At 36.1% G+C, this 19,999-nt stretch overlaps 3 protein-coding genes across 5 annotated transcripts in view; 2 read left to right on the top strand and 1 right to left on the bottom strand.

Moving 5' to 3' along the window:
• Positions 1–15,391, bottom strand: part of LOC108079896 (uncharacterized) — a 52,525-nt gene extending 37,134 nt beyond the window's left edge. For both annotated transcript variants that reach the window (XM_017174424.3, XM_017174423.3), the window contains exon 1: positions 15,062–15,391. In XM_017174424.3, coding sequence (XP_017029913.1) covers positions 15,062–15,082 — 21 coding nt within the window. In that variant the 5' untranslated portion in view covers positions 15,083–15,391. The remainder of the gene's footprint in view (positions 1–15,061) is intronic.
• Positions 15,392–15,502: 111 nt separating this feature from the next.
• Positions 15,503–16,067, top strand: LOC108079728 (uncharacterized). The gene is made up of 2 exons (XM_017174139.2): positions 15,503–15,701; positions 15,760–16,067. The coding sequence occupies exons 1-2, from the start codon at positions 15,587–15,589 to the stop codon at positions 15,792–15,794; spliced, it is 150 nt and encodes a 49-aa protein (XP_017029628.1). The 5' UTR covers positions 15,503–15,586; the 3' UTR covers positions 15,795–16,067.
• A 634-nt stretch (positions 16,068–16,701) lies between these two features.
• On the top strand, positions 16,702–19,587 carry LOC108079884 (solute carrier family 35 member C2). 2 transcript variants are annotated; one of them, XM_017174402.3, is made up of 4 exons: positions 16,702–16,946; positions 17,039–17,724; positions 18,167–18,419; positions 18,484–19,587. In XM_017174402.3, exons 2-4 carry the CDS (start codon positions 17,074–17,076, stop codon positions 19,056–19,058), a joined length of 1,479 nt encoding a protein of 492 aa, XP_017029891.1. In that variant the 5' UTR covers positions 16,702–16,946; positions 17,039–17,073; the 3' UTR covers positions 19,059–19,587. The 2 variants fall into 2 exon arrangements, with proteins under 2 accessions (XP_017029891.1, XP_017029892.1); XM_017174403.3 differs by having other exon boundaries at positions 16,702–16,922.
• Positions 19,588–19,999: the final 412 nt, after the last annotated feature.

Below are 19,999 nucleotides of genomic sequence, written 5' to 3' on the forward strand. Positions count from 1 at the left end.
GAAAGCATTTTCCAAGCGGAAGAAAGCGGCAACAATTAAAACGAAGCCGGTTAAAGTCCTGCCAGGGACGAAGGGTGGAGGAAAATGGTTTTAAAACTTTGCTCCTGTGAGTATATCCATCCGGTCCGGTGTGTGTGTTAGTGTGTGTTTCCCAGGATAATTTCTGCTGTCATATGATCTGCTTGCCTTTTGGTCATTAAAACCATTTTCATGTTGTCACTTTTTTTTTGGTTCTACTTTTATGTCGACATTTATGTTAGTTTTTTGCTTTTGCGGCTTGTTTTTAAATAATGTATTAAATGCTTTTTGTTTTTAGGCAGCAGCAAAACACAGAAATGAATTAAACAAGCTAAACGAGAGGGCGGATGTGTATTTTTTACCTTTTGTTTACCTTTTTGTTGAATATTTTTAATTGATATTATTGGATATTATAAAGGCTTAACTTGTAAATTAAATAATAATTTTATTCTTTTTTAGATATAGCATTTTATCTGTCCGTTTTTGTTTTATTTACTTATTTATGTAGACATTTGTTTTGTAAACCATTAATTAAGGTGTTAATTTTATAATTAAGGGTCACTTTAGAGTTGAATTTTATGAATTTTTGTATGTCAAGGTCTTTGAAAAATCAATAACAGTTGAATTTTAATTAAGAAATACAAAATTTACTTATAAATTTATATATTATCCCTAAGAAATCTAGGCAAAACTCCTTTTTTCCATTTCTACAAGTCAATGAAATAAATGTAAAACCCTCATTAATTAAGTCCCGCTCTATTGAGTACTTTATTTTGATAAAAAATGAAGACATGACATGGTCTTGTCACCAAACTTTTCAAGAAACTTTTTATCAGATTCCAAATGTTAAAGCTTCCGCAGAGGAGGAATTTGCTAAAGGACTCGCCTGGAGGGGCTTTCGTTTTTGACTTTTGTTTTGGGGCCAATCCTTTCGCTGCTCATTTTTCATGAACATTTTTTGAAGGGCAGGAAGTGGAATGAGGCAAAGCTGCTTGCCGAGTTTTCCCCATGCACACTTGATGACTCTCCGAAAACCGTTTTCTAATTGTCATCCTTCTTCTACTTGGAGTGCATTGGGAAAAACCCCATGGCAAGTAATGAGTGGAACTTGAGAAAATGCGGAAAATGGAATGGGGTAGAGTTGGAAAAGAAAGGCAAGTGAAGGAGCTGGTTGGTTGTACTTGCCATTATTTATTATGTTGCTCAAGTCTTTCATTACACAAGCATTTCAGTGTCTTTCATTTGTTGCCTTTTGTGTCGAAACAGAAAAAAATACAACAAAAAATAAATAAGGAGCAAACGAGGGGGAATTCCTCTTATCAACCTCACCGAGGAGATGTTGTCACATTCCTTCACTGCTTATTTACAGTTATTTGGTTGCTCATTTTCTTCGCCATTTCTCTCTTATCCCCAAAAAAAAAAAAAAGGGAGGAAAAAATATGGGGAAGGAGGTGGAAACGGAAGTATAACGCCCAAGTGTAGACTATGAATAAAAGAATAATTCTTATTATTACAAGGTTTTTACTTTCATTATACAATGATTGTGCTTATTTAGGTTAAAATTGTGGTTTTTAAATTAAAAATATATTATTAAAACTGATGCGAAAATATTGTATATATCCTAGAATTTATATTAAGTTAATTTGAAATTCTTTTGTCAACACGAAGAGCCTTAAAACTCGATGACTTGGTCATATTTTAAGCTTAGAAAACTCCTTGTTTTTAATCTCAAATCAATATTTAAGGAAAAGGGAAGAAAATGCCAGTTATGAACCCTAAATTATTATTCATAAATATCAAATATTTATAGAATATTTTTATTAAATCAAAACCCAACTTAGCTTTAAAATATAAACCAAAACTCTCCTGAAATCGATTCCATAATCACCTTCCTCTATCAAATCTCATAGTTATATCCTCAAATATTTTTTATTTACCTCACAGAAAGTTCAACATTGATTGACTTTGTTTATTTTAGTTTCAACTTTTCACCCAGTCTCAACCCAGTCTCCACCCAATCTCCACCCAGTCTCCGCCCAGTCCCTCTCATTGTGCATTTCAGCCTCATTTGAAGGGATAATTACAGATCACCCCCAAGTTCCTGACCAAAGTTCCCTTTTTGTTTTTTTAGTAACCTAAAACGCAACTGTTTTTCCAGCTCAATCGATAAACAAATGCGGTAAACATCAATGGACAGAACGCCAGGAGAGTTTCCCATTTCCCAGCGGAAAAACTCGCACAAGAGTGCTACTTGAGCAAACAATCTCGCGGGGTGGCGGTGGCGGTGGCTAGTGATGAATGGAAGGTCAATTGCTGTGACCCCGCGGCGAAAAGAAAACGGGGGAACCCAAAGGGGGGCTGACATTTAACGTAAAGCGACGCGAGCCTGTCAATGCCAATGTCCTGGCAAAGATGCGACAAAGGAGACAGAGCAGAGAGCAGCACGAAGATCCATGGACCAGGAATGTTTATGCGAATGCTTGGGCACAAAAACATACGTGACGTGCCTCAGTCACTTGGCCCCCATCTCCTACACTTGAGTTCCATCCTGTTGGCTCTTCCTGTGCATTTGGAAGATGCACTTGGAGAAAAGTTTCTTAAGTAATACTAATGAAATATTAAATATATTTTATGTATATTTAGCCTCAATTAGTATTAATGAAGTATTTAAGGTGCTAGTTAAAGGTCTCTCTCTTGGTGAAATAAATAAATAAATTAAAATTAAAATAATATTAAAATCTTAAATAAAAATTAAATAAATATATTTAAAAAAAAAGGTTATACAAGCATCAATTTAAGTTGATTAGCATCCTGAATAACCCATTAATGATCAGTACATGCTAGAACCGTTTGAGAATTTTAAGCATTTACTAAAAAAATTACTTATATTTCATTATTTTCTATTATTTTTTTACTTATAATATTTAATAAAATATATAGAATCTTGAATTTTCAGTTTATTTAAACGTAGTTTTAAAAACACTTTTAAAAATGTCTAAAAGTATGCAATAAAAATTTCTAGGAACCATTTCCAGTCAATAATTTAAAGCTTCTTTAAAAAGTCTATCTAAAATATGTATATTATTTATATACAATATAATTAATAGTAGTTTTTAATATTATATATTTTAAATACAATTTTTTTTTATTGCTTTGTTTATTTGAGGTTCTAGAAGACCTATTTTTCATGTGTCTTCAACCGACGGAAGCGATGTGCGCCAAGTGACAGCTAAAAGAAATACGAATATACGAGGAGGAGACTGGCATCGGGAAAAGCGAAATCCCTCAGCTGGAAAAATGCCTCAACTTTGGCTGACAGTTCGCCGAGTTGCGTCAACTTGTCGTCATATTTTGCAGTCAACTGAAAGTTCTCTATGACTTCCTCGATATAAGGAGGCGACGACGGACGTCGACACTGGTCCTGCCAAGTGCGTATATCCCTGTGTATGTGTATGTGTGTGCTTGTGTAATTAGGATAATGGTTGCAGTGGCAAACCATCAGGGGTTTAGCCAACATTCAATATGCCATTTATAGATGAAGCGAGGGCCATTGCATTGAAACGATTTATGAGAGTATATTTTAAATTTATTATACAACATTGAATACTTAATCAAGAGCTTATATATCCTGTGGATTGAGTTGGAGGAAAAATGCAAATGTAACAAGATACTGGGGAAAGGTTATTAAGAAATTGTTATTTACAAACTTGTGGGTGTGAGACTGAAGATAAAATTAAGGAATTTCTCTTGAATTTTGAGACAGGCAAAGATTTTTATGAAGATATAATATTATTTAAAATTATTTTATTATTGTTTAATTTTGAAGAAAATTTCTAAAACCTTATATCCCTTATTTATCCTTTATAAAACTTTATTTGTAATACTTAATACATTTCATTTACTTTTAAAGCCACTGTGCTTTATCGTTTGCCCCACAGACGGTCCCCAAAATGTGAATTGTGTGTATCCTGCCATACATATATATATATCTTATTGTGCGTGTGTTTAAGTTTGGTTGAATATATACATATATATATATACATTTTGTACATTTTGTGCCCTGACACATTATGTTAATACATCTACAGTTTAATGCTGGCAAATATTGAGCAACATGCGGCAGTCACCATCCGGAATTCCCCTCGAACACCACACATGGACACGTTCCGAGAGAGGAAACACACACACACCACACACACGCACAAAATTTATGGATATTTTGATGACATTTTGAACGCATAACGCAAAATGTCAAATACATAAAAATGAAAAGCCGACGAAACGAGTAACGGAGTGAAAGAGTAAACCAAATGGCGAAATCATTTCATCCAATACACGCACTTTTCAAACAATACCACCACCCCGATCAATGGTAGGCCATTTTACACAGAGAGAAAATATATAAGTTTAAAAGGTATTACAATATTTTTTATATATTATCAGAAGGGTTTATTATTTAAGAAGGATTTTAAGCAAGAACAGAGACCAATAAAAAATCCTCTTAAAAATATTTGTAAACTATAAAAATTATTTTAAAGCAAAGAAACTATTTATAATTTTATAAAATTAGATTATAAGTTTTTAAATCCTTTAAAAAATAGATTTAATTCCATTGAAATAATTAAAAAAAAATTTGAAATAAAAATAACTAATACTCACTGCTTACTTTTAGACACATTTTAAAATTAATTTTCATAATATTTAAACAGTTAATTTACATAATATTATTTTAAGAGACAGTAGAAAAGTTTTTAATCATTTTATTTTAGGTAAAATTTTGTTTTAAAATAAATATATAAATATGAAAATTTCACATCAATTAAAAATCAAATAATAATTTACATTTTAATATTTAAAAAATAGTTTAAAACATTTTTCCCTTTCTTAAACACCCTTTTCTCTCACTGTAACCAGATAAATATCGAATAACACGAAAGCGGAAATCGATGACGGCCATTTTGCTGTAAATTGAGGCATTTTTGCCCCGAACGCTTTTGTAATTGTACCGCCAAAAGATGGAAAGTGCACAGCGGCAGGGGAGGAGAGAGCACAAAGTGTTGGGGAAAAGTGTAGGAAAATGGCAGGCGGCAAGGAAAAATGAGGAAAACTCGGGCTAAGCGGGTGTGCGGCTATAGGGGGTGGTGGTGTGGTAACCGACAGTTTATGTTTTTCAATTACGCCGGCCGCAAAATTTGCAATTTAGATAGCAATTTTTAGGGGAAATTTTCAACGTGTTTACTGTTTTTTTTTTTCTTTTTTTATTCTATTTTATTTTTGTTAGTATCAACGTTGAAAAGTATTCCATGCAATTTGGCAAATTGTGTGCGGGATCGAGGAGCAACCACGTATGTGCGTGGCTAATACCAATTTCTAGTCAATTACGCAAATTTTGAATGTTTAAAGAGCAAACTTTTTGTGAACTCAATTTGATTTGCCAGCAATTTTCTGTGGAAAATTAAAATTTTTGCTAAATCTTGTTCACTAAAATTTAGATGAGCAAACAGTTTGCTTTATCAAATAATAAATAAATAAATTGGGTAAATGTATGGCAAATTTGGTTGTTGAAAAGTTGTTGTATTAAAATGTGTTTTTAATTTTCAATAATAAATAATAAATTATTGTATTAAGGAAATAATTGCTTTAATAAAAGATATGAACATAAAATTAATCATTTATTAGAGTAGAAATACTCTTAAATAATAAATTATTAAAATAGAAATGCTCTAATAAATTTTAAATAATTTTATAAATATTTTTTTTTTTTCGGTTGGTAGAACTTTTATTTAATACAAGTTTTAAGCGTTTAAAATACCATAAAACCATGGCAAATATTTTATAATAATTAAAACCTTAAACAAATTAATCAAAGTATTAAAATAAAATCTAGTTTACCAAAGAATAACCAGCTAACATAAATAAAAACCCTAAAAATACTTCAAAATAAACCTTATTTTCTCATTGTAATTGCAGAAAAAACCTGTATTCATATATTTTCACAATTGATAAATTGTTTAACCAAACAAAAATGATATGTGTATTGTTTTCCAAGTAAACAATAATTTCCCATACAGTATTTGCTAATAATAACGCTGCAAGCAGGCATGCCACAACTTTTCTAATAATTTTAATTGGCATTTAAAATATTTGCCATGCAAATTGTGTAGAGCAGGATTATTTGTCTTTCCTGCCAGTTGCCATCCTGCCAGTTATCCTTCCTCTGCTTACCCACCCTCTTCTTAACCCTTTCGTTATCCTGGTGATTGTGCTCAGGGACTTGGAAAATCCGTGTGCAATGTCAGTTGTGAATTCTGAACGCGAGAAGAGAGGCAAAGCGCGCTCGGTGGCACAACTATGAGTATTTATGTGGGTGCAACGGGGCGTATGATTAATGGAAAAAGCGCAGCATATATGCATATACCTATATATACAAATATATATCGCATATGGACCAAGTTGAAGTAGCACTGGCCAAGAGTTGATAAAGAAATAAGCCAAGAAAAACTGCGAATATAGTTTGGATTGCAATTGGAATCGATTAAAAACGCAAACGTTTTGATGGAAAATTCAATTTTCCAAAGCCAAAAGCTGTTATGACGTCTAAAAGGGGGGCGAAATGGCAGAGGTGAAAAGAGAAAAACGAAGAAAATGGAGCAGACTAAGAGGAAAGTCGAAAACAAAGAAGCATTGCAGTGGCACTGGTAGCGGCAGCAACAATAATAACAATCAACTCCGCCCCCAAATGCCAATTTCCTCTCCTCCTCTTGGCTTTCTTTCCTTCCCATTTTTTTTTTTTTTTTGCTTTGGCTAAAAGAGAAATAAGCAATTTCAGCAAATAAATCGTAAAAAGTAAAAGTAATAAAATCCCGAAAATGAGAAAAGAAACCACGCACAAACACACACATGTGTGTGTGTGTACAAGGAAAATGATGGGAAAATGAAAATACTCGTCGTTGCTATCGAAAACAGACAGCAAACACAATCGCAATCGAAGTAACTGAGAACGAACAGCCAGGGAAAATTGCAGGGAAAAATGGAGAAAAGTCGGGGGGGGGGGTGTGGGGGGAGGGGGGGAGGTGTGGGAGAGACAGAAGGGCGAAAGACACACCAAGTCGAGGGCGTGAGATAACAGTTAATGTGGTGGCAATGGCGGTGCCAACACTGGTGCCAAGGACCTTCATTAAGAAAAGCCAAGCCAGGGCGGGGGGTGAGAGGACAAAGGCATCACAAATTAATGAGTAAATGCCGGCAGACGGCATAGCAAGGAAGTTATGAAAATATTGATTTTGGCACTAACGTAGATTAGTTGGGGGAAATCTTGATATGTTATTTTAGCTAGGAATTTTTACAAACAAAAATAATAAAGGAAATTGAAGAAGCTTTATTATATTTTTCCTATAAAGATAATACAAAATATTTAAATTGATAAATTACTGCTTAAAAATTAAAAAACTTTAAAAGAAAAACAAGTAAAATCGACATTAGTTTCGAAGTAGTGTCACACTAGTATTAAAGAGGGATATTTCTTTGAGATTTTCTAAAAGTATAGACACGGTCACATTATTCTGTAAGGATCACTAAAAGAATAAAATTAAACTTTAAGTATTTCCCACAAAATTGATTTATTCCAAGTGTATTTAATTCTCCAAATATAACCAACTCCTCATTTAATTAAATCTATACCTCAACAAATTCCTAAACTGACTTCCTATTGCCTGATAAATATTTTACAAAAACCCCCTTAAGCCTTGCCAAACACACAGCACCGAAATTGAATAGATTCTGACCATTTTCATGAATTCATTCAAACATTTCCCATCAATTTAAGCAGCTCTCTCTCTCTCTCTCTTGCTTTTGGCAAACTTCAATATAATTGATTTCTCGCATAGACAAAGCCATTCCCAAATTAATCCTTCAAGAAAGAGAGAAATGCTAATCAAGCTCTGGTCCTGAAAATCGAGAGAAAATCAAGAACTACTACTACCAAATATGAAGTCCGGGGCACAACACTTGGAACATTTCCAGCTTTTCGGAGAGAACACAAAGAGCAGATGAAGGAGAAAAAAGAAAACCATACACACATAGTGTGTCTGCCTGTTGTAGTTTTCCGGCCGCACGAAGGAAATGAGCAAGACATTGAGTCACCTCAAATTGTGGGAGTGTGGAAAAGCAATCAAAATACGAGGCGGTGGAGAGACAAAGGAGAAGATAAATAGAGGCAGACAAGCAAAATATTGCCTTTTCTGCGGCAAAGCAACAAGGGGGAATAAGAGAATACCGCAGTGGAAATGAGAGAGAGAGACAGCCAGGCGAAAATCTTGTGAAAATCCACTGAGAAAACAATACTTAATGTTATCAGTCGAACACAACAATCAACTGAAGAAGAGATTTAGCATGCATTATTAAGCAATTTAATAGGATGTGTTGTTTGCCTTTTAAGCCAAATTAATTGCTTGATGGTTTAGTTTTATTTAATTACTATATATATTTAATGTCTGCAGTACTTGTCATTTCTAGAAATATTTATATTATTTTTAGGTAAGAAACCATAAGACTTCAAATTTCTCAAGACATTTTCCTTGGTTTCCTTTTCCTTCTCTTTTACATTTTTACCAGCCCTTAAATGTAGGCAGCAATAAATTAAATCAAAACATCTAGGCTTTGACCTTGAGTGCCCGGTGAAGATGAACACATATCAAGGATGCACAAAGGGCAAGCAATTTTATGGCATGCAGTCCATTGGCGGTCAGTTTCGGGGCCATGAACCCTAAAGCCATGCCCCGCCACTCTTTCGCTTAGCAAGTGTCCCTTTTTCCCCACATCACATCCCGTTTTTGTGTGAGTGTGTGCATGTCAGGACCTCGAGGGCAATTTCCTTTTGCAACACAAATACACAAACACACACAGCACACACACACACGAGTGTGTTTGTGGGCGGGCAAATAAGCATAACGAGCTGCATTATCCTTGGGGATGCTGCCCTGCTCCTGCTCTTGCATTACGCATACGCCATGTGACTCAGAACGGATGGGAAAGCGGGGGAAAACTCTTTTTGTTGCACCGCCAAATTGAAATAATATGCCGGGGACAGCAAATATGAAAAGGAAATGGAAAAAAAAGAGGGGGTGAAGTGAGATATGAAAAATCCATGAGTCAGCAGATTTTATATACACTTATAGCCAGGATATGGGGCTAAAAGGGCTACAGGATGTGGTAGTTGTGTCGCCAGGAACATAGAATTTATGCACATATATTATAGTTATACCGCCCGAAGCTGGAAGCACCCATCAAGCTGAATATTTCCTGCAGCAAAAAAATAAATAACACTAATAAAAACTTGGACAGTAATGGGGTTTTATGTTTTAAAACCATTAAAAATTTAAAAAACTTGAATTAAAATATATCTAAAAATTCAGTAATTAAAAATTAGTTTATTTCGTTTAATAAAAAATATACTTTCATAATTTTTAAACACCTTTCCTTGTCAGGATACCCCTTCATTAAAAAGAGTATAACAAACAAAAAAATGACAACTGTGACACAGGACATCAACCAGCCGGCGGATGCAGGTCCTGTTAACTAGACTGGGAAGAGGTACAGGCCATTGTACACACGGAGGTCACAGTGACAGTTCTGCCTCATCTTTTGACTTTTGTTTTGGCAAAGAGCCTGAAACGAGTTTCCTGCCCTCACCCGCTTTTCCACCCATTTTCCGTTTGCCGGCTGGGGCAGCATCATTAACATTATGTAAGCAACAATAACAACAACAACAACAGAGGCAGCAGCAGCAGCAGCATCAGTAGCAGCAACCGGCGACAGTGACAGCAGCGGCAACAGACGGTAGCGGTATCCATCCATCCCCCACTGTTTGCACCTTTGCCCCTCGTCGCCAGCAGCGCTACACCTGAAGTTGTAATTTATGCTCTGACAAAATGGCGCACACACAAAAAAAAACAAAAAAAAATACTGTGGTGTGGTTTAGAGCGAAGAGACTATGTGATACCCTGTACTTTTAAAGAGTTTTAAATTTTATATACAGTAGAGGAATCTTTTAAGAAATTTTAATGCATTTTGTAATACTCGAAAAAACCTCTAGAGATTAAAAATCTATTTAAAAACGTTCCTACAAGTATGCCATAAAATTGTAAAGATCTAAAAATTGATCCTGTAAAGTATAGTTTTATGTTTAAAAATAAAAGTAAATTTGTAAGCATAATTTAGATAGAAAATAAATTAATTTAAAGATTTTTGTGAAAGGTAATATAATCAATTAAATATTTATTGTTTCAGTTTCAACTTAATCCCCACAAATATGGATACCTATCCTACCTTTAGGATGCTACCAATCCTTCCCTTATACACCCTTGAACTCTACGCGCACTGGGTACTCAAAATGGTGGAGGAAAATGGTTGGAAGAAGCCTCTTTCACGTAACAAACTAAGGGGAGAAACGAAAAAAAAAAATATAACAGAAAGGGGGCTCCGAATACGGGGTCAAAACAGGAGGCGTAGTGCCTAGTTAGCCTATGTGTTGCACTTGATGGGGTAGCTACTTGTATGTATTTATGTATATATATGTATATGTCTGTGGATATCAGGCGCTTGGCCTTTATGGGGGCATAAATTAAAGCATCACAAGCATTGAAATATTTTTATTATAACTTGAGGTTCCGTGAGAGAACTTCAGGTTGAGGCATATGCCCAAAGAAGTATAAAGAAAAGTAAGCCAAGATAAGATATAGCCATAAATTACAGATGTTTTAGGTTACTAGATTTATTACGACTTGTTTCTGCAGGTAAAGAGATTTTGCTTTTAGGACTAAATTTGTTTAAATAAAAGGATACAAGAATTGAAGAATTTAAGTCTAAAGAAAGGTAAATATTGTACACTTCCCCCAAAATAATCCTTTGAGTTCTTAACTTAAGAAAAGTAGTTAAACAAATTTCAAGTTTGCTAAGATTTCTCTTTGGGAAATTAATTTTATGACTTCAACATTTGCCATGTCCTGAAAAATCTTTCCGATTTCCACAAAAACTTAACATCCATCAGCCAAAAACTTTAATGGCTCTCCGGCTATAAAAGTATAAAAGACGAAGAGATACTTCGTTGAAATGTGTGTGTTTCGTGGGGAACAAAGCCAACGCACACGTGCATTTACCTAGGTGAAACTTTTCAAGCAAACTGCATAAACGAAACTTCTTATAAAGTCTATAAAACGTAATGACTCGCGCTACATGCGCACCCTGAAAAGTATGCAACAAAAAAGTTCCACTGACTTTGACTTGACAAGAGAAGGAAAATGAGGAAAAACACGCCAGTCGTACGGGAACACGGAAAATTCCAGCAGGAAAATATTAAGTTTTACACAGTGGCATCCCAGACCCATCTGGTGGGGCAGGGGAATTGATTAAAGGCCACCAGTGGCAGGAAACGAGACAGATTTGGCGCAGGAATTAAATGAAATTGGAAAAGTTGCACCCAAGCCCAGGGACCCCAGAGAGAGAGCATGGAAATCTTTAAATCAGCTTAGGTTATGTGGGGGGGTAATTTTGTAAAGTACCGTCGATTCTTTCACAGTTAACGTGAATAATCAGATCAGAGAGCGTTTTTTTAAAGGTGGAATTTTATGTAGCAAAAACTGTGACAGTTCAATTGGAAAAACGGGATCATTTTTTGGCCCAAATAAGCAATTTTTTAGTAATTCCTTGGTAATAATGCTTAAAATGTATTATCTAGGAATTTAATAGAATTCAATTCGTGGAACAAAAACGTAGAAATATCAATTGCAAAAGCTCGGACACTTTTTTGCAACCAATAGAAAAATAATAAAAAAGATTTCTTTTGTATTATTCGGGTTAAACGAATGTCAACAATGTAACAATAAAATGTTGGCCAAAGGTTCACAAACAAAATTGTTTTCCGATTAAATTAAAGGCATGTTGTTATTTATTTGTACAAAAAATAAAGTAAAGAAAAAATAAAAAATAAATAAATGAAAAATACAAATAAATGCTAGATTGATGTACAAATTAAAAGAAACGAAATTTAACGGAAATTCATTTAAACATTTAAATGTTTTAATTGAGTTTTTATAGATAATTGGGCTGCAATGTTTTTTATATTTTATTTAAGAGCATATTTAAAGTTTTTCTTGATCAAATATTTATTGTGTATATTTTAATCCTGAATATAAATTAAGTACAATTTTTAAAATAAAAATCATTTTATTTAAATGCATTTAAAAAGTTAAAATCATTATCTATTTATTATATATTGTTACACATTTTCGCATATAACTTAATTTAATTTATAAATAAAATTCCAATCATTCAAAAGGGATTTAATTTTTTTGTATTTTCATGGAAATAATATTTCCCCCTTTCACAGCTCATTTTCTGTCACTCTTTTAATTTGATTTTCAGCTCACCAGAGCTTCCTCTGACACCCCTTGGATTTATTTGTCCCTCTTGGCCATTTCGTGACCTCTAAAATGTTGTTAAACCCACATTGTAGCACTCCCTTTGAGGAAGGCTTCACTTTACGTGAGATAGCGAGTGCTTCATTTTGCATTTATGACGTCAAGACGAGTCGATGGCGGAGTGTGACAGGCAGAGCGCTGCACTTGAAAGTCGCCCAAGGCGGGCTCTCGCCTCCTCCCCTCTCGCTCTCTCTCTCTCTCTCTTCTAAAGGATATGAAGGATTTTGTGCAACAAAATGTCAAAATAACCAACCAACACTGGCACACTTTCGCCAATACTCTCTCTCGAGCAAAAGCAAACCAAATTTGCATGCTACATCGCGCCCGCGTGTTTGTATTGGCCATATACGAGTATAGCCTCGATGGTGTATGTGAATTGGGAATTGAAATTGCTTTGCGAAATGGCAGCTATTTATATTTGTCCAAGGGTGCACGTGTATGGGTGTATATAGTGAGAGTGTGAGAGTGTAAGGGAGCAGAGGAATCGTCGACGTCTGCACTTGTCACACTGATTTCTGCCGATTAGAAATTAATCGAATTTTACTGTCAAATCGAAAGCGGCGGGCGTCAGGAAGTTGCCGTTAGGTTGCCATGGAAATGCAAAAACAACCAAACACAGACGGGCACACATACACACGCGCAAGACATAGGCGGGAGTATCCTATAGTAGGGTGTATCGATATCGATTTGGGCAAGACTTTGCTGTGATTTAATTTCAATAAATTTATAAAATAAATAAATAAATGATAATAAAAATAATAAATAATGGATTTTTTAGCCATGATAATAAAATATGTAATAAAGATGGATAATTACTATATTTATTTTGAAATCTCTAAAAATCTGGGAGAGTAAGAACAATGACAACCTTAAAGGTACCACAATAAATTAATTTTATTACATCAATTAAGACTATTTCATTAAATGTCAATAACTTTAGATATATTAAAATTTATATTTCTATTTTTATAACTATTCATTAACTTTTTAAGTATATAATTATCCTCTTTTATTTCCTTCCTATTTTAATAAATTAAAAAAAAAAAAACAGTCGCAGGGCTACGACTATTTTTTTTTATATTTCAACTAAGACATCCTAAGGTCATCTCAAATTTACGTCTTTACATTCCCTTTAACAATTTATAGATTTATTTCTCGTCCTTTTGCGAAATTAAAGCCACCCTACTACACATACTCATACGCACACAGACACACTCACACACCCATAGACGGCGACTGACAGACACTGACACTGAATGTTACCACTAACCATACAACATATAGACTGGTCATTTCATACAACGAAAATGGACACAAAAATTTCCTAACATGCGGTCCCATGTTAACTGTTTGCTGTTAGCGACAGACCGTCTGTTAGATTTTAGCTGTTAGCGTCCCGTCCCATGTTAGCTGTCAGCTGTTAGCGTCAGGCCTTTACATGTATGCGTGTTCATGCATTCACGTACACGGGTGCATGTGTGCGATCGTTTCATTTCGGCCCAGCAAGAATATTTGGTCTTTTGCTACTTTTCGCGCTAGGTACCCTAACAATATGGGCATATTCTCTATTGGGTTAATGATACAAATAAGAATGTTATATGTTATAATATATTTCTTAATGTTTCAGCATTCATTTCATATTTGTTTACAATTCAAATCAGTGGCAGCAGTGAAGTGTGTTGCATATATGTACATATATATTCCAATGAATAAAATTTCATCTACTGAGATAGGAACAGGGCATATTGCAGTCGGTGTCACTGTAAACAGAGACGGGCACGAGATCTAACGGTTTGGGTAGCATCTCGGCCAAAAAAAAAAAAAACAACAACAACAACCCCCAGCGTCTCGACGCGTTGCAGCACACAGAATGTGCAAGCGATCGCGAGCACCGACTGCAATATGCCCTGTTCCTATCTCAGTAGATGAAATTTTATTCATTCGAATATATATGTACATATATGCAACACACTTCACTGCTGCCACTGATTTGAATTGTAAACAAATATGAAATGAATGCTGAAACATTAAGAAATATATTATAACATATAACATTCTTATTTGTATCATTAACCCAATAGAGAATATGCCCATATTGTTAGGGTACCTAGCGCGAAAAGTAGCAAAAGACCAAATATTCTTGCTGGGCCGAAATGAAACGATCGCACACATGCACCCGTGTACGTGAATGCATGAACACGCATACATGTAAAGGCCTGACGCTAACAGCTGACAGCTAACATGGGACGGGACGCTAACAGCTAAAATCTAACAGACGGTCTGTCGCTAACAGCAAACAGTTAACATGGGACCGCATGTTAGGAAATTTTTGTGTCCATTTTCGTTGTATGAAATGACCAGTCTATATGTTGTATGGTTAGTGATGTTACGCAGTCGGCGGTCTTGTAAGCAAAATACCGTAACATTTCGCCTAATGGCTGATAAGCTGCTTTCGTTTATATAATCTCAAGAAATTACAGCAACAACAACAACTAAAATAAGGAACAAAATCCTTGGCGATTTTTGATTACTATTACTTATTAGCCTCCCCTTTCACTCCCTCTCACCTGTTCCACAATTGTCGACATTTTGCTGTGTGTTTTCTTTGATTAAATCACTCCACGGAATCTCTGCTTCACTCGGGCTGCTGCCTGCTGTGCTCGCTGCACTTGTTGTTTTCAAAAAACGTTTGACTATTTATTTACTTAAACCGCACCGCATTTTGTATGTTTTTTTTTTGTTTGTATCCTGCTTCGATTTTTAATTGTACGAGCTTAATGGGGGGAAAATCGCGGCTTTTGGACGCGCAACGAATCCGACGAGTTGCTGCTGCTAAAATCAACTAAAAATCCTTTTTGGCGAGCAGGATACTCACGGATTTTTATCCTGGCTGGAGATGTGGGGATGCCAACTTGGGTATTATTCGGGGACTTGCCAACACTGCTACTAAAAGACTGTTTTAAACTTTTTTACTGCTTTGGTATATTTTGTAGGTTTATTTCAGCAAACAAAATGCAGTCACACTTGTATCAAAATAAGCGAAAACAGCACGTTTTCTTGTAAATATATAGAAATATAAATAAAATACAAACATGTTCCGCCTGCAACAATCACAGCCAGATCCTGCCGAGGAGAAGAAGCGTGTGGCCGCCGAAGTTCGCTTTAATTTCATCGTTTTTGGCACTCTCATCGCCGCCATCAGATTGGGTACGTTCTCTGGCTTATGTAAAATTCTCCCAGTTGTTAATGTTTTTCTTTTCCGCAGCTCCGGTGGTTCTGCAGCACCTGAATACGGCCTAGAAGTAATGTTTACTATAAAGTGGAAGATCAAAGATGTCCCGTTGTTTGGTTATATCAACTAGTTATCAATTACAATGGTTCAAACTAATTTAGTAGAAAACCGGCACACAAAATGCATTTATTTAAAAGCACTTTGACTAATTGTAAACCGTTTAAAGTTAAACCCGAGACATTTTAAAAGTTGAAAGGACTATTTATGGAAGGTACCCGAGGAGGAACTCTATTATTATGAAAGTGTTTAAATAAAAGCCAAGGAATAACAAAATTAAACAAGTTGTTTTATAAAGTCAATAAGGTTTTAGTTAAATTATATTTTAATTACAAAGTTATGCGAAAAGCAAACAAATAAAGTATTCTTATAGATCTGTTGATAACAAATAACAGCTGACGATGGCCCGTCTGTCATCCCTCCCTCCTCAAACCAGAAACTAGACAAGACCTCGGCACTAACTGAGTACAAACAGTTGGCATTGGAGAAACGTTAAATCTTATCGGAAAATAAACGTTTTAAAATAATATTAAAAATGGCGCCGTGTTTAAATATTCCTTCTCTTCTCTTCCCTTTTCTTTTCGTCTTTCGCCCAGATGACGGTCATACTTTCTGTATTTTTTTCTATGTCAAATACAGTCTCTTTCAGTTTAGCCAGAGATGACCTCTAAAACAAGCTAGATTCTTAAAAAGCCAAGCTAAGCTGTTTCTTGCGCAATTTTGCTTATATGAAGTTATGTTCAATAATCAATATTCATTATGCTCCGAAATAAATATCTAAAACAATTATCGCTGAAATATACTATATTAATATTAAAGTAAGGCAAGAAGCCAGTTGCAAATTTCATAAGTTATTTTATATTCACTAATAAATCTAGCCTGAAATAAGCCAAACTGCCAGCACTGGTGTATAAACAGTTGGTTGAGAAACAGAAGAAGAAAATATAAACAGTTGGCAATTGGGAAAGAAGAAGAAAGAAGAAAACATATTTTTTGGCCGAAATGGACAGCGTAAAAACTCATTTCCATTATTAAACGAAACGTCAACGAATCAGACAACGCAGAAATAAACAGAAAAGAGCAGATAACGGGAGGGAGCTTGGCGGAAAACGGCAACATATGGATGTCGGCCGCAAAACGTAAACTCCGAGATAACGAAAGAAGTAACGTGTAAACTGTTGTTGTTGCGCCGCCGACTGGCTTGTTGCGTAGCAATATTTTTATATGTGTTGTTTTTTCTGTTTGTATATTCCAGGTGACACGATACCAACCGACCGATACTAATATACAATGGTAGCGGCAAAATACGAGCGCCTGAGTGCCAACGACGGCGACAACAGCGGCGACGGCGGAGCAGCGGCGGGAAACCATCATCATGGTAACAGCTCTGAAGACGAGGAGATCGAGCTCGATTTGAGCCAACACAAGATAGGTCCAAGCAATGGCAACCAGCCACATCGGACGCAACGGCAGAGCAACTTCAAGTACGCCGTCAGCAAGGCGGATTCTTCAGCTGGAGCAGAGGGTGGCGATACCACGCAGGCACGACAGGAGAACATGATGATGCAGATGGCCGTGGGCACGCTGGCCATCATCCTGCTCTACCTTACCCTGTCCATTACGCTGACCTTCTACCAGACGGACATTAACCGGCAGATGCCCTTTCCCCTGGCTATTGTCACGTATCATCTGATGGTGAAATTTCTGCTGGCAGCCCTGGTCCGGCGGATATACAAGCTGCATGTGGGCAGATCACGTGTCCAGCTGGACTGGCGAGTGGCGCTGCGCAAGATGGCTCCCACCGGCGTGGCCAGTGCCATAGATATTGGCTTCTCAAACTGGGGCCTGGCTCTTGTGCCCATCTCTCTATACACCATGACCAAGTCCTCGACCATTGTTTTTATTCTGCTGTTTGCCATTGCCCTGGGACTGGAGAAGAAGGTGAGTGAATAGAGGAGAATGCTTTGGTTGAGCTTAAGCTGCATAATTTGGGAATCTGAAACTTTTTAACTTTAACTTTTTTGTAATCATAAACATGGCAATATAAATTTATCAATATATCTTTATCAGTATCTATTATTGAATTTAAAAAGTGATTACAAAATTGAGTGATGAGGTTTTTCTTTGTGATAAGATAACCACAAAGAAAAGATAAAATATGAGCATTTGTATCAAGTTTTTGGCGCTATTTTTGGGCAAGAAAAGTTAAGTGAACCCTAATGAAAGGATGACAAGTTTTTTTTTCAAAAAGTTTTAGTAATTCTTTAAAAAATATATTAAATTACCTAAGCTTCAAACAAAATGCGTTTTAGTTTAGTAGAAAGAATGTGGGAATCTCCCAGCAAAAGCCCCCATATAGATTAATAGCCTTATTTGCTTTTAGAGCTGGTATCTGGTGTCGATTGTGGGCCTGATAGGCACCGGCCTGGTGATGTTCACCTACAAGTCCACGCAGTTCAACGCCCTCGGCTTCTTCTTTATCCTCTTTGCATCGCTGAGCAGCGGCCTGCGCTGGAGTTTCGCCCAGTTTATTATGCAGAAATCAAAGTTGGGACTGCACAATCCCATCGACATGATCTACTACATGCAGCCATGGATGATTGCCTCTCTAGTGCCGCTGGTTATTGGAATTGAAGGTTGGTTTTTATAAATTTAGAATGTAGTAGAAAGAAACCCTTTAACCTCTCCTTATCTTAATAGGTCCCAGGCTGCTGATGGTCGTAGGGGATATGCACAATTACACCATGCATGAGATCACCTGGGCCATTGCCCAAATCACGTTCGGTGCCCTGCTGGCCTTCTTCATGGAGTTCAGTGAATTTCTGGTGCTGTGCAAGACCTCCAGCCTTACACTCTCGATAGCCGGAATCTTCAAGGACATTTGCCAGTTGGCCTTGGCCGTGACCCTGAAAAAGGATCAATTGAGTCTCATTAATGTGATCGGTCTGGTGGTCTGCCTGGCGGGCATCGTGTGCCACTTGATGCACAAGTACTCCAGCATGAAGGAGGCGCAGAAACACCAAAAAGCCATGGCATTTGACAACGACAACGAAGAGTCCTCTGGCGAATATAAATTCAACACTGGCAGCGGCGACGGGGGTCCTGGCAGTGCCATCATCGGTGTTCATGTCAGCAAAGCGCACTCAACGCTGACGGTGCCATTGCTGGAGCAAACCGATTCGGAGGACGAATCGGGCAATGATCCTGGCAACAACAAGCAGAATGCCTCCGATGTGATCTTCGATGTGCTGAAAAGGCGCGATATGCAGCGATGAAGGCGGCTGCACAGCTGCCAGCCTCTTGTACAGATGTCCAGTGATATGGACGCCGTTATCCTGTAAATGTTGTAAATTTCAACGAGTCCTTTCTCCTACTTAAACCCACACAGAACTCTACTTACGATACTGGGATAGCCAAGCAGGTTTAAGTTAGTTAGTTTTGAAATTTTTAATTTCTAATTATTATTTCAAAAAAGAAGATTTTATAAGGATTATCAAACAGCAGTGCGTGTGTATGCGTGCTATCCTAGTTAAACTATTTCCCTGATTATGACAAGACAGCTTGGATATATCTGAGTAAACTTTGGGCCACATTGCTGAATGCGCTTTTGCATTTATAAATTAAATGAAACTTTAACTTTTAAGAGCATTTTAAAAAAGTTTTCGCTGCATTTCCCTTTTGCCCAAAGTGAACTTATTAAACTCCCATGCAAATATATATATCTCGCTTTTTTAAAATTCCCAAAAATAACCTTCTCTATGCTTTAAGAACTTGTGTAAAAATAACAAATAAGACAGCCTTAAAGATCCTTTCAATTGTTCCTTAATTGTTTGCATTCCAAGATCGGACTTTAACTTTAAGTTGTAAGTAATAAGCAAATGGGCCATGTTGTTTTCTGTTAGAAAATATATATAACTGTCTTTGTTGTTTTTAGTTGACAATGTAATGTTTTCTTTTTGATTTGTTGAGTATTTTTCGACATTTTTGTATCCATAAGTTGATAAGTAATTTCGATTAAATATTAAATTAAATATTAATGATCCACAAATAATGGTAAGCAAATGGGAATTGTTGTTTTCTTTTAGAAAATATTTTTCGACATTTTTTGTTGTAAGCGCAAGTCTCCTTTACCTCTTCTTCGGTGTACTCTTCGTTTATCTCATGATTTCCCTTGAACACGAAAATGTTCTGCTCAGCTTGTGGATTGGCCATGGCT

The sequence above is a fragment of the Drosophila kikkawai genome, chromosome 3L (assembly GCF_030179895.1).
Source record: "Drosophila kikkawai strain 14028-0561.14 chromosome 3L, DkikHiC1v2, whole genome shotgun sequence".
In the NCBI taxonomy this organism is placed as follows: domain Eukaryota; kingdom Metazoa; phylum Arthropoda; class Insecta; order Diptera; family Drosophilidae; genus Drosophila; species Drosophila kikkawai.